This window comes from Giraffa tippelskirchi, chromosome X, assembly GCF_054371585.1.
Source record: "Giraffa tippelskirchi isolate mGirTip1 chromosome X, T2T-mGirTip1v1.2.pri, whole genome shotgun sequence".
Lineage (NCBI taxonomy): Eukaryota > Metazoa > Chordata > Mammalia > Artiodactyla > Giraffidae > Giraffa > Giraffa tippelskirchi.
Genome location: NC_137289.1, coordinates 14,462,967 through 14,477,597, shown reverse-complemented (window position 1 = coordinate 14,477,597; position 14,631 = coordinate 14,462,967). Strand labels below are relative to the sequence as shown.

General features: G+C 38.1%; 1 protein-coding gene across 7 annotated transcripts in view; it reads right to left on the bottom strand.

Moving 5' to 3' along the window:
* The window catches only part of MCF2 (MCF.2 cell line derived transforming sequence), a 93,236-nt gene that overhangs the window by 14,775 nt on the left and 63,830 nt on the right, over positions 1-14,631 (bottom strand). For all 7 annotated transcript variants that reach the window (XM_081565105.1, XM_081565104.1, XM_081565107.1 and 4 more), the window contains 9 exons: positions 13,252-13,289; positions 10,454-10,542; positions 9,057-9,123; positions 7,769-7,884; positions 7,593-7,662; positions 5,484-5,576; positions 3,189-3,281; positions 2,334-2,459; positions 1,424-1,645 (listed from right to left, as the gene is read on the bottom strand). In XM_081565105.1, the coding sequence (XP_081421231.1) occupies positions 1,424-1,645; positions 2,334-2,459; positions 3,189-3,281; positions 5,484-5,576; positions 7,593-7,662; positions 7,769-7,884; positions 9,057-9,123; positions 10,454-10,542; positions 13,252-13,289 (914 nt within the window). The remainder of the gene's footprint in view (positions 1-1,423; positions 1,646-2,333; positions 2,460-3,188; positions 3,282-5,483; positions 5,577-7,592; positions 7,663-7,768; positions 7,885-9,056; positions 9,124-10,453; positions 10,543-13,251; positions 13,290-14,631) is intronic.

Below are 14,631 nucleotides of genomic sequence, written 5' to 3'. Positions count from 1 at the left end.
AATAATTTTCTCCATTTTCCAAATTTTCTTTTCTTTTTTTGGTCACGTCGCACACCATGCACTGTCTTCCTTGGCCAGGGATTGAACTTATGCCTCTCCCAGCAGGAGCTCAGAGTCTTAACCACTGCACCATCACAGAAGTCCTCAAATTTTCTTTAACAAATGCTATAATGCTTTTACAATGTAGAACTTGAAAGGTAAAATTAATTAGGTGTGAAAAAAATCAAATTTGCCAATTACAGACTCCTGTGGATTGGAAGTTCCTCTTCTCAAATGTCAAAACCAGCTGGGAATGTCACTGAATTGCCAGTAACTTCCTCGCACAATACTGCTCTCATTTGAATACCAAACTAACTGTGGGACAGAATGGTGGTTTGGGTTATGGGAGAGAAGAAAGGAATTTCTAAGGATCAGACAGGACAGGTGTGGGCAAGATTCAGCAATAGGTGGCTTTGGAACACCCAGGAAGAGAGGGGATGGAGGAGGGATATGATAGGAATATGCTAGACATAAAAGTGATCTGGCAGTCCAGTGGTTAAGACACTGTGCTTCCAGTGCAAGGGGGGCACAGATTCAATCCCTCGTTGGGGAACTAAGCTGAGTGGCAAGGCCAAGAAAAACAACAACAACAACAAAAGGTGATCCATTTTTTAATTACGTTGAAAAAAAAGGAAAAATCTCTTTCCTCTTTGACGCTCCTGTATGATAAAAAGTCCTTGCTACCAAGACCAAGAACTCCACCTGGTGTCATTGGTAAGACAGTGCAAATCGGGGAGCCTGGGTCTCTTCCTGTAATTTCAAACTGCACCAGGCAGGACACTAGGGCGCCCCCTTGAGGAATGCCTGGGACTGAAGTGAGAGAGGAAGAGAAGGTTACGTTCTGCCCTTCCTGGCTCTCATTTCAGGCAGACAAGTTCTGCTTCACCTGACATCTCTGTATGACTCCTACTTAAGGTTTTGTGGGTGAGAGCTTGAGAAATGAGTCGAGAAGGGGGTCAAAGGGTACAAACTTCCAGTTGTAAAATAAATAAACCCCAGGGATGTAATGTATAGCATGGTAACTATGGTGACCATGATTAATAATACTCTACTTTGTATTTGAAACTTGGTAAGAGAGTAGATCTTAAAAGTTATCACAAGAAAAAAAACGTTTTTAACTGTGTGGTGATGGATGTTATTTGTGGTGATCATTTCACAATATGTACAAATATTGACTCATTACACTGTATACCTGAAACAAATATAATGTTATAGGCCAATTATACTTCAGTTTAAAACAAAAGATTTTGTTTAGAAAAAAATAAACAAATGTGTGTGACTAAAGTATAAAACCCAGTCATCTGAACTGAAAAAGTACACAAACTTGAATACAGTATATGTATACATGAGAAACTATTACATTATACAATTCAAAAGGTCTTACTTTCAAACAGTGCTTAAAATTGTATGATGGGTATCGATCACCGCCTTCTCCACTTTCAACACGCCTTTTACAAAATATGACGGCTTTTTCATACAGGAAAAGGTGCCGCTGCATTGGTTTGAATCTAGCAAAATCCTTCATCTTTGTAGCACCTTTCTTGTGTCCAGTCCAAACACTGAACGCACCCTGCATTATCATCTTGCCCAGCTCATTTAAGTTTCCCTGGAACAGAAAACCTCAGCTCATTAGTACAGGGCAGAAAGGCATTCAGATCTCTGACAGCATCATTACAGTGTCTAGCTTGAGCTACTAAAACCCTGAAGCATAATTTATAGTTTTAAAAGTTTCATTCATCATAACTTTTCACATGAAAACACGCCATGTGTCAGCCAGTTACAAAATGACTGTGGGACTGGGAGACAGAAGAAACCTCCTTTTCCCTGGCTTCATGTCTCTCTGTGGAGGTATTTCAGCTGGGCCAACTCCTCCCCATGGCTTCCTCAGTCCTGATTGGCGAGTGAGCTCTTCCAGTCCAAGTTTTCCCATGGGGTGGAGCTAACTCCTAAAGATTTGATCTCTTTCTTCCATCTCTCTATCTTGGACCTGGGCAAAGAACACTTCTGAGACCATATGTCTCCTTAGAATAGACCCAAACATCCCATCACGCGGGATCTCCCAAGATCTGCACTTGGGGGTAGGCCTTGTTAGGGAAAAGGGGAATGTTGTAAATCCATCTGGCTGCTGATCTGAAGCCAATTTTCCACTTAGCATCATAAGTAATAATGCTGACATTCAGATCCTTCATTTGTCTGCCTCTTACATCTTATTTCTCAGTTGTTCCAGGAGAGGAAGAAAGAGATGTTAACATGCTTACCCTGTAAAACTGCAACAATCATGAAGATCTACTTACGATATAGCCATTTATTGCAGTCTGATGCATTAAGTCATTAACTGACTTCAGTAAATCCAGCATTGTGTCAAGTGCCTCCTTTAATTCTACAGATCCGACACCATCTTTGCTACATTTTAATAGCTCCTGTAATTAGAAGTCAAGAGTTAAACTTAATATTAGGCAGATATTAATAGCTGGAGAAAATGAATGTATTTTTGGCTAACATGCTTTCAAGGAGGAATCCAAAGATAATGGCACTTTTTTGAGTAATTTCTTTCACATGTTATTTGTCACATTAATACTATATTTAATAATAATGTCAAAACTGGGGAAGAAACGGACTGAACAGTAGAAAGCAAAGAACATTCAATACTTCCGGGGCTGGCAAACAATAGCTATTAGGACACATTAGAGATTTGTTTTTAAAACAATTACACATCTTTTTGGTCCTCCATGTAGAGCAATTAATTTTATTCACCATGCATATACCATAGAACATTGTGCAAAGACATTTTAAAACAAACTATGTTGTATTTATACCTAATGTGACATTTTAGGAATCCTTTCACATTACTCAGGGATAGGCTGTCTTTATTTTTCACTGAGAAGGCTCATAGGAAATACAGTCTCAAAACTGTAAGAAATATTTCTTTAGCTCCACTTAACAACAGTAAAAGTTCTGCAGTCAATGTTGTCCATATATCAATCTAACTTGTATGGACACTTAAACAGCTAAAAGCACAGATTCTACTGCTATATCTAGCCCTCCCAGTCAGGGAGCCTACCTATTTCTAGTGCTTCCTTTTTAATGGCTTTGCTACATCTGACCCAAAAAAGTAAGTAAGTAAAGAAAGAAATGCTTCATGTAATTACCTTCAACAGTAACTGGTATTTAGTGATACGTTGTACTGGTTTCAGTAAATAGGAATCTAGACCAAGTCTGTGTTTCAATTTTCTTTGACATTCCTGTCATTAAAATAGAATTATTAATAAGTTTAAATTAAGACATTTGCCTATGAAAATGCCAAATGTTCACTGATTAGACCCAATGCATGGATGTTTCTTACATCTCAAGGAAAATTTACCAGAAAGATTGCTGTCCTATATGGCATGGAAATTGTAAGAGGCAGTATATCTGGAAAACTACAGTGAACGTTATTTCAAGGATTGGAGAGACAGAATATCCCCAAATTTCAAAGACTAAAAAAATTATGTATAAATTCACAATCATGTGGAATGCTTAAAAAGTCAGAAAGCATGACCAGAAAGTTCTTCAGAGTATCCAAGAAAATTAACAAAAGGCTCAGTTCCACAGGACAAGACCCAGAAAAGAAATAGGTTGCACTGAATATAAATCAGACTGGGTATGAGAAGAGTTTCCTAAATGTCACAAGAAAAATATAGCCCTTATCAACTAGTGCTATATTTCATCCGATTACTGGCTTGCTGCCACTATAAATATAAGATTCATGACTCTGGGTCCTGGGAACACTGTAGAGTCCATATTTAGGGCAAAATGAAACTATTTAGGATGAAATGTGCATATGGGAAGCGCAGAACACAAAGGGAATGGGAGAGGAGATACCTATGTAAGATCCAGGACCCTCCTCTATATATGGGTAAAATTCAATACATCTAATTCAATTATCAACTTATGGTTAAAAATGGTGAACTGATACATGTAGTTGGCTTTTCTCACTCATGAAATCCAACTAACACGATAGAAACATTTTTACAAGGCAAAACCTAAAGTTACAAGATGAGAGAGGGGAAAACATCTACAAAATTTGGAAATCGGCAAAGGGAAAAGCCAAGGAACAACTCAATTTATGTTCAAGAACACTTTTCCCCCTCCTCCAAGAATGCCTTCCTCTTCCTCCTCTGAAAGTTGGAGATGAAGGTGGGGTTTAAAAAAAAGGCGGTTCTTTAAGAAGTAATTTTAAATGCTTGTTTAAGAAGTAATTAGATACAAACAAGTTTTGGTGAAGGTGTGGAGCAATCAGGCCCCTCATACACTGCTGGTAGGAATATAAAATGGTGCAGCAACTTTGGAAAACAATCTAACGGTTCTTCAAAAAGTTAAACAGAATTATCATATGACCTAGCAATTTCATACCCAGGTCCATGGAAAAGAGAAAAGAAAATAACGTTCACACAAGAGCTTGTACACAAAAGGTGAAGTGAAGTGCAAGTCGCTCAGTCGTGTCCGACTGTTTGTGACCCCATGGACTATACAGTCCATGGGATTCTCCAGGCCAGAATACTGGAGTGGATAGCCTTTCCCTTCTCCAGGGGATCTTCCCAACCCAGGGATCGAACCCAGGTCTCCTGAATTGCAAGTGGCTTCTTTACCAGCTGAGCCACAAGGGAAGCCCACACAAAAGGTAGAGACAACTCAAATGTCTATCAGGTGATGAATGGGTAAATAAAATGTGAAATATCCATACTATAGAATATTATTAAGCCATAACCAATGTGAAGACAACAGAAATTCTGCAGGGAGGCAAGAACAATGAAAGAAAGCTAAATTCTCATCTTCTATCCTGGGAAGCAGCAATATAAGTATGATATTTGGAGATATGGAGGTAAATATTGAAAGAAATAGCTAAAAAAGCAGAAAGTATAAAAGCAAATATCTTGGTATACATGTATGTATATTTTGGGGAGGGTCAAACTGCACTTTTATATATATATATATAAATATGGCTTCCTCAGATGGTAAACACTCTAGTGTTCTTGCCTGGAGAATCCCAGGGATGGAGGAACTTGGTGGGCTGCCGTCTATGGGGTCACACAGAGTCGGACACGACTGAAGCGACTTAGCAGCAGCAGCAGCAGCAGGTGGTAAAGAATCTGCCTGCAATGCAGGAGATCCAGGTTTGATCCCTGGGTCGGGAAGATCCCCTGGAGAAGGGAATGGCTACCCACTCGAGTATTCTTGCCTGGAGAATCCCATGGACAGAGGAGTCTGCTGGGCTACAGTCTATAAGGTTGCACAGAGTCAGACACTACTGAGCAACTAACACACACACACACACACACACACACACACACACATACATATATATATATATATAACTTACTGAAAGCAGAAAATGAATTTATAAATAAGAAATATCCCAGTATCTTCCACAGAGACTTTATCCAATAACTGAACAATTACTATACCTGGAAAAAGGCGCATTCTGAATACTTCTTCCAAATTACCTCTGACCTGGGCTTATTTTGACAATACTTCGCATACATTTGAAAATCATCTTTCTGTGATAAAAAGAAAATGCAAATGTATTAGCGATTTGTGAATGTGTCCTTTTCTTACCAAGAAAGGCTGAGCAAGAGTGAGTGTGGCCAAGCATCACAGGGAAATGTGGCTTAAAGGGCCAGGTCAGAAGCCCTCTTTATATTCCAAGACCAGCATGCCCAGCAAACTGGGGAGAGGGAAACATAATTATCCAAGTAATTTCATAACTTCCACTTACCAAGTTTGAGAGTTAGAGGGGAAAAAAGCCTTCTCTGAATGAACTATGAAAACAGACTACTTTTTTTGATTACTACGAGCAACAGGGTACCAAGAGATACTCTTTCTTTGCTCTCAGTCACTCCATTCCCTAGTGAATGAACTTACAGTAACTCCCGAGGTCCTTGGGTCCTCATTGGACCATCATGATTGTACTAGAACCCTGTGTGGTATCCGTTCACCCTCTTCTCTCTTCCTGTTCATTTGACCCTCATCTAATGGGCTACCTCCTACTCAGTCATTAACATTCATCTCACGAGTCATCTCTTCTATACAGCCATCATTTATACCTCCAGTCAATATCAGATGCACTTCTTCTTGGCTCCTATAGGACCCTTCATACAACTTTAATACAGCACAACTGACACTGTACACAATGGAATCCCTCTTTTCCTATGTGAATAGTCTTGGTATTCCACATTGCCTAGTTTAGTGCTTGGGTCAAACTAGGTACTGAATAGTCGATGACTGCTGAATGAATGAACAGATCAATAGGCATTTATTAAACTACTGGTTGCCAAAAACTCTGCTGACCTTATTAGAGATACAAAAATATACAGGATACAGACCCTGCCTCAATCAGTTTTCCATCTAGTTGGAGAAAGAATCCATGAAATTCATGTGTAAACATGCGTGGTACATGTAAAATTCCCAATGAGTAGCACAGACATTAAGTACCATAGGAGTTCAAAGGCAAGAGGAGCTGCTGTTGCTTAGGGAAGTTGGGGAAGAATCTGGCCATGGTTTCAGTTCAGTTCAGTGCAGTTGCTCAGTCGTGTCCGACTCTTTGCGACGCTATGGACTGCAGCATGCCAGGCCTCCCTGTCCATCACCAACTCCCGGAGTTTACTCAAGCTCATGTCCACTGAGTTGGTGATGCCATCCAACCATCTCATCCTCTGTCATCCCCTTCTCCTGCCTTCAATCTTTCCCAGCATCAGGGTCTTTTCAAATGAGTCAGCTCTTTGCATCAGGTGGCCATGGTTTAAACGCCTTTAAATGTTAGGATATGTTGAGAAAGGTTCTGCCTTATCCTTACTATCTTCTCACTCCATAAACCCTTCCTGAGATAAGATATCTCCTTGGAGGCTTTCAGTGATCACCTCTATCAAACCGACTCTCAAGTCAAAATAAAACTGATCTTTCAGGAAGTGGAGGAACTAGATAAGCAGAGAACATTGTGAGAGAAAACTCTAATGGAGGAGAGTGTGATTACAGAGCCTGGGAAGTCAATTATACTAAGCACACCCATGGGACACAGAGACATAAGCCTCCTTGAAAGATACTGTAGAATAAAAAGAACACACACTCCCTGTTTTGCAAAGTTCCTGTGATAGATGCCTTGGTGTCTGAAAGCCAGACTATATTTGATTTGAAGACTTCACATGTACTAGAGGGGAGTATCAGGGCATCTCTCAGGCTAAAAATTAACCAAGCCAAGAATGGTTGTGCCACGATGATTCCAACTCTTGCATCTTCACAGCCAGGATGGTCCCTGGACTCCTGGGATCACCCAGGGGTCAGAGGTCACAAGCTGAGCCACTGTAGCATTTGATGCCACAGAATACAATAGCCATTTGCATGCTCCAGTTCCTGTAACAAAACTTGATTTAGCATTAAATACTTGCTGGAGTGATGTGTCACCTGCAAAAATAAAAGGACATCAAAAATAATGCCTACCTTGTCTCCAAATCTGGAAAATAACATGCTATGTTGATGGCTTATATATTTATATATTTTGAAATAATCATTGAACTAACCCTTTCCAGGAAACAAGATCCCACTCTTTCTGGAGCATCAACACAACTTTCCAGACTGCTCATGAAAATGCTGTAAAATTTCAAAGAAAAAAAATACGAGTGAAATATGCTACACTGGTCAACAAACTTTTAAATAATAATCACAAAAAAGAAAATTCAATTCAGCAATTACATACCTGTTATGGAATTCATATATTTCTGCCATGTTTCCAAAGAGAACATCCCTTTTACTTCTCAGAAGAGGTGGCATAAGAACAAACATCTCTGGATTATCCATCTCCGCTCTATAGCCCTACCCAAAATAAATACATTTATTCATTTAAAAAATAGTCACATCAACATTCGATTGGGCCACCAAAGATACAAGTACAGCAGAATGTATATGGGATTAGAGGGTCAAGTTATTTGTAATTTTAATATTCATATCTTCTAGTTCCTCCAAGTTATCCACTATTATTATTATTTTAAATAGCAGGACAAGGAAGTCCAGGTTTTCTACTCAATGGGTAGAAGAAAGGGACAACTTTTTGGCCTTCAGGGCAGCTAACAGGAAACAAAATAGAAACCAGGTATGAAAGATGATATTACAGGTCATTAACTTCTCCTTAAACAGGGAATAAGTATTTGAGTTTTGCCATACCAAATTAATATTACGAATATGACATTTGTAACAAGTGAATGCTTTTCTCCCATACTTAGGGCTTTACATCATGATCTCTAAATAGCACCCTGGGAATAATTGTAACAATCCATTGTATTCCTAACAGAACAGCTTATCTCTTCTGTAATGAATTCTGAAGCCACAATACTCACTGCAGAGGGAGAACCTGAATGCACACATTTAACAAACAATCAAGGAAGGAGACAAAAAGAGAAGTCTGCCTAAAGCACTTCCTAATGAATTCCAGAAAAAGAATGCATTTGAATCAGTTCTAATGAGGTAGATGAAACTGGAGCCTATTATATAGAGTGAAGTAAGTCAGAAAAAAAACACCAATACAGTATATTAAAGTATATATATGGAATTTAGAAAGATGGTAATATATATGGAATTTAGAAAGATGGTAACGATGACTCTATATGTGAGACAGCAAAAGAGACACAGATGTAAAGAACAGTATTTTGGACTCTGTGGGAGAAGGTGAGGGTGGGATGATTTGAGGGAATGGCATTGAAGCATGTATATTATCATGTGTGAAATAGATCGCCAGTCCAGGTTCGATGCATGAGACAGGGTGCTCAGACAGGATGCTCAGGGCCGGTGCACTGGGATGACCCTGAGGGATGGGATGGGGAGGGAGGTGGGAGGGGGGTCCAGGAAGGAGAACACATGTACACCCATGGCTGATTCATGTCAATGTATGGCAAAAAAACACTACAATATTGTAAAGTAATTAGCCTCCAATTAAAATAAATTAATTAATTTTAAAAAAAAGACAGGAAAATACAATCTGAGTCACTTACCAACAAAACAGTAAACAGTTCCCTAACATATGCCCTCTCGGTCTGTATCAGCTCATTTAGGACATGGCTAAAATGAAAGGACCGTATTTGTCAGTTATTTTATGGCTTTAGAATTGTATTGCAACATTTCATTTATTATCATGATAAATTGTCTAAGATGAAAATTAGCAGTGCAGAAGAACTACCTATGGTTTGATTTTATTGTCAAAATATAAAATTAATGCTATGGTTTCCAGAATAAGTACTACCCACAAGACTCTTTAAAATGTATTTTTTTAAAAAAAAGAGGAGTGGGGCTCACAAGTCATTTTTAAATGAGGAAAAAAAAACAAAACAAAACTCATTTTATTTCCAACTCACTAAGCTTAATCATTTACTAAAAACTCACAAAATTTATTTCTAAAAACCTGGGGAATACTTTCTTGGACAGCACAATTTCTGTGCTATTGTTCTCCCTCTCTCTCTCTCAGAAAAAAGTCATATTAGCATTTTAGACACAAATTTTTCCTTTTTCCCCAGTAATGTTCTGAAGTTTTCCAAGACATGATATGAATTTATAATACTGGTTTTCCCAAATATAGATGATACTTAACTTTCTGTAGTAACTTTGTTTACCTTCTCTTTAAAATAAAATAAAATACATTTTCCTTCCAATGTGATTTCCAGTTGACATTGTAGTTAAAATTTATTTCCTCACTCCCCAATGTTATCCATTTAATTTAACTTCTTTTTCTTTGTTTTTTGTGTTTTGGCCGCAACACACAGCATGCAGGATCTTCGTTCCCTGACTAGGGATTGAAGCCATACCTGCTGCAGTGGAAGCTTAGAATCTTAACTTCTGGACCACCAGGGAAGTCCCTAATTTAACTTTTATTCTTGCCCTCTTTTTAATTTAATTTTTATACTTTTATAAATTTAACTAACATTTAACAATCTTTGCATATAGGTATGTTTCAAACTATTTGTTACTTGCTCCAAACTACTGGTTACGTACTCAAAACTCTGTGAAATAAAATTTAAAAGGTGACTATTCATATGTGTAGAATGTTAACATAATAATATAAAAGTGAATGAAATGATTTTTATTAGTACCTATAAAATCACATTGTATATCTACATAATCTTCTGTAGTTTTTGAAACACTGACCCACTCACTCTCACCTCTTTCATAAAAGAGGAGACTACGAATCTGAAAAGATTTAGTTAATTTTCAAGTCACATAAACAGAGTATAGGTTAGCCAGGACTTCTGACACCTTCTCTAGTGCACATTTGATCACACCCAGCAGAACTGTATTCTGGGAACTCAAAATTCTAAGTACATTTGCTTTGAACACTGAATCAGAGCCTCCTACTGGTAGATGTATATATGGGTGTATGTTAATAAATAAAATATACTTCTTTAAAATATTCAAGCCGCGGTCATTGTCCAAACTGGAGGACTGAGCAGAACTTCTCTTCTCCTGACAATCATACACTGCTTCAGTCTGAAATGAAAAGAAAAGTGAAATTAGCATCTATGTAGGTATAGTTCTTCTTCATGGAAATGTAGCCCAAATTAAGTTTTATTCTTTCTACGTTCTAACTGTATAGATAAACTAAAAAGTAACACTATGATTATGATTTTTCTCAGAAATAACTTTGATATATACTAGTTAAAAAATTATTTTAGTTGCCTAAGAGGACAGATTTAAGATATTCATTACAATTTATACGTTAAGTAATGTTTCATTTCTGTAGCACTGAGGGGAAATGAGGTTAATTCATAAAAAGTTGATTGTCCTGGGACTTCCCTGATGGTTCAGTGGTTAAGACTCTGCACTTCCACAGCAGGGGGCATGGGTTCTATTCCTGGTTGGGGAACCAAGATCTGGACCCAAAGGGAAAAAAAAGCTGACTGTCCAGATAGCTAAAGTTTATTTACTGAAGAAACAACCTGGCTTTTTAACCTTACTGATTTTTGATGGAAACCTGGCTAGCAAATACTACATGAATCTTTGAATTCTTTAAGCAAGGACACACAATATCAGACCCTTTTCCTAATGACTCAGTGGCATCATCATGAACATGAATGATATGACAAAACCTAATGCACACTCAGGGCCCTGCACATCCAGGGCCAACAAGATGTGCAGAACTGTCTATTGTGTCTTGAAATGACCGTGTCTTGTTCATCTTTCTCTGCTCTCTGTCATGTGTCAGAGACCTCCCTGCCTTATTTTGCAGACTCGACAGGACCTGGACTGCCCCACTGAGAACTGTGATGGCTATTTGCTCTTCAACAGTATATTCCAGGGATCTTGGCCGTACTGGCCAGCTGAGCTTGCAGAAAACCTAACCAAGTAAATGTAGCATTACTTCATAACAACAACAACTGAAAATGAAGTACAGAGTCTATCAGCTGAACAGCATCTCCACACAATATGACCTACTTATTACTGATACATGTGGAAAGGAGTAACATTCATTGACTGATTTCTATTGTATATATTGAGCAGGCACTGTCCTAGGTACTTAACACACCCTCATCATATTTAATCCTCACAGCAATTTAGCAAGTGATGGCAAACTGATCCCCAATCCCCATATCCATCTTACAGATGGGAAAACAGAGTCTCAGAGAGCTTTCACAAAGGGCCAAGGTCACCTAGTAAGTGATAAAACTGCCAAACCCATGGTCAGCCACCATTATTACATTCCCTCTTTTTTTGGATTTTTGTGTGTATGTGTGGACCATTTTTTAAGGTCTTTCCTGAATTTGTTACAATATTGCTTCTGTCTTATGCTTTGTTTTTTTTTGGCTGCAAGGCATGTGGGATCCCAGATCCCCAACCAGGGATCAAACCCACACTCCCTGCACTGGAAGCACAGTCTTAACCACTGGACCACCAGGGAACTCCCTCATATTCCCTCTTTAAAAGCGTACTTTGATTTCTGTATGCTCCATGTACCAAGTGTTATCATTTTAAATACTAAAATTAAGACTGAAAATACTGCATACTGCACTTCTCACATAGGTATGTGCCATCTACTCCTAACAGGGTTCTGAAATACAAGGCTGAAAAGTTTTGAACCATCAAATTTTAAATGCCTAAGGATTGTGCAAATTGACTTGACTTGGAAGTATATGTGTATTTGGGAACTGGATTGACTAGCTAGATATCTCACCAAGGAAATGTACAGAAACACAGCCTTCTATTTTTACCCTGGGATATGCAAATGAATAAATCCACATAGCTATTAAGGCGGGCATGACTTGAAACCAAAACCAAAAGACATGGCAGACTAAGGAATTTGGCATTCAGCCTGTTTCCTTCTTGAAACCAGAAACTCTGGCTGTAGAACATGATAACCAGACATGGTGTGTCAGTATGGGTCATTCACTAGCCTGCTAACAACTACATAAAGCCCTTAGAGCATTACCATGCACCACACAATACTCAAAGTACTTCATAAATACTAGCTTATTTTATCTTAGTTATACTAACTCCATAATGAGGGTGTTCTCTTATTACCTCCATTTTATAGATAAGGAAACTGACTTCCAGAGAACTTGCCCAAGGTTATGCAGCCAGTAAGTGATGGAGTTGGGCTTACGTCAGGCATTCCAGCCACACAATCTGTATCACATGCTATCCTGCCTCTGGGAGATACATTCTTGGCCTTATTTACCATCAAGAACACACAAAGAAAACGTAAGATGCTGCAATTATGAGGCAGCTACTCTCTGCAGATACTTGATTGTCATGAATAACTTAGAAGGAACCTTGAATCTACCAAGAAAAGAATAGGTGTGTTTTTTGAGCCTAGCAAATGGTCCATTAGAACCTGTCCTTTGTCCATGCTTTCTACTTGCAGGACTGGAATCACTTATGAAAGGAATTTTCTTTTGTAAAAAGGTGTAGCACTTATTCAGCTGAATTGAGGTGAGGGCGGGAAAGAGAAACTAGAACTTATATGAGATGTTCTACAGCATTTATTCTGAACTGGAGCCAAGATTTGAGAAACTGCTTATACAACTGGGGCTACGCCAGTACTGTAATTAGACACAATGCAGCAGCAGCTTTTTCTTCTAGATAAAATAGGCTTTCAAATGCACAATATTGGTTCAGTGAATGAAAAATACGGTTTTCGCCCCATCCTGCTTCTGCAACTACAGCAATAAAGCCAATTTTGAATTAATTAATGATATTTACTTTTGTGTTGCTCTGATTTTGTCTCCAAGTCTTCTTCCCTGATAGAGAAATATGAGAGAAGAATTTCAAACAAGAATTAAAATCAATACTTTCATAAAAATATGTGCATGTGTATTAAAAAGAGAGATTAATGTGCCAACAGGTTTATACTAGTATTTTTAAATCGCACTATATATAACAGATGATTGGTTAGATTTATCTACCTGATTTCAACTTCTCATAGAGCATGATTTTGCCATGTATTCACCCATTCTCTCATTCACTGAACATTCACTGGATTGCTGAGCAAGCACGAAGCTAGGTGTTAGCACCCATGATTATTTGCAGATTTACTGATCATTCTAATACATAAGCATTTAATCAGATTGTAGCTCACTGATTAACTGAATCAAAAAGAGTTTCAGAAGAAAATCTCAATTTAACTAATAATTAGAGCATCTGACATTTGGCACTTACTGCATGCTGGACACTATTCTAAGCCCTACATGTGCATTTTCTTTTTTACCTCTCGAATTGACCCTTGAAGATAAGTACTACTTCTCTCCCTATTTTATAGGTTAAGCATAAGATGTCCAAGAAGCAGAAGTGGTACACAAATCTGTATAATCTACTGTCAGAATTTGTGTTTCTAACCACTCTATATAAAACAACATTTCTGAAGCACATTAAAATGCTAAAACAAAACCAAAAAAAAAAAAACTTTATCAAAATTCCAAGCTTCCGTCTTTCTGTTCTTCCTGTGTAATCTTTCTTTTTCTTTCTGTTAATCTTTCTGTTTCGCTTACAAGGGGTGAGCCCCTGTATTACCAAGCAAGGAATCCAGATGCTCCTCCAGAGCCCAGGGCATGATCCAGTCAAAGAGTAGGTCATTTAAGTTCCTAAGTCTCAGGTCCGCTGAAAAGAACCCTGCCCACACGGGCTGTGTGCATCACTTTTCACCATGGAAGGAACAGATTTCTTGTCCTTTCTGCCTCCACTGGGAGTCACTGCAAGGCCCACTCAGGGAAAGACTCTTCTGTTAATGAGTTCTGTAAACTTTATCCTTCTCACCATTTACTTAAAATATATTCTATACAGGATTTTTTACCTTTATATAATATGTATGTAAATGGATAAATGTAAATTAGACTTATTGGCAATTACCATATAAAATTAGTTTCTCAATAAATATTGATGTCCATCACTTTAAAGAAACTTGATATCCAGAGATCCAAAGTTACTTATAAAGGAAACTTAGGGAGCTTTACTAATTAGCTTTTACTAATTAATTCTTTGCAAATACATTAAGAGATGAAAAAAGAATGCATACAAAATTTATGAGGAGTGTATCTTTTTCTGAAAAGCAAGGTATTGGGTTGGCCAAAAAGTGTGTTCAGGTGT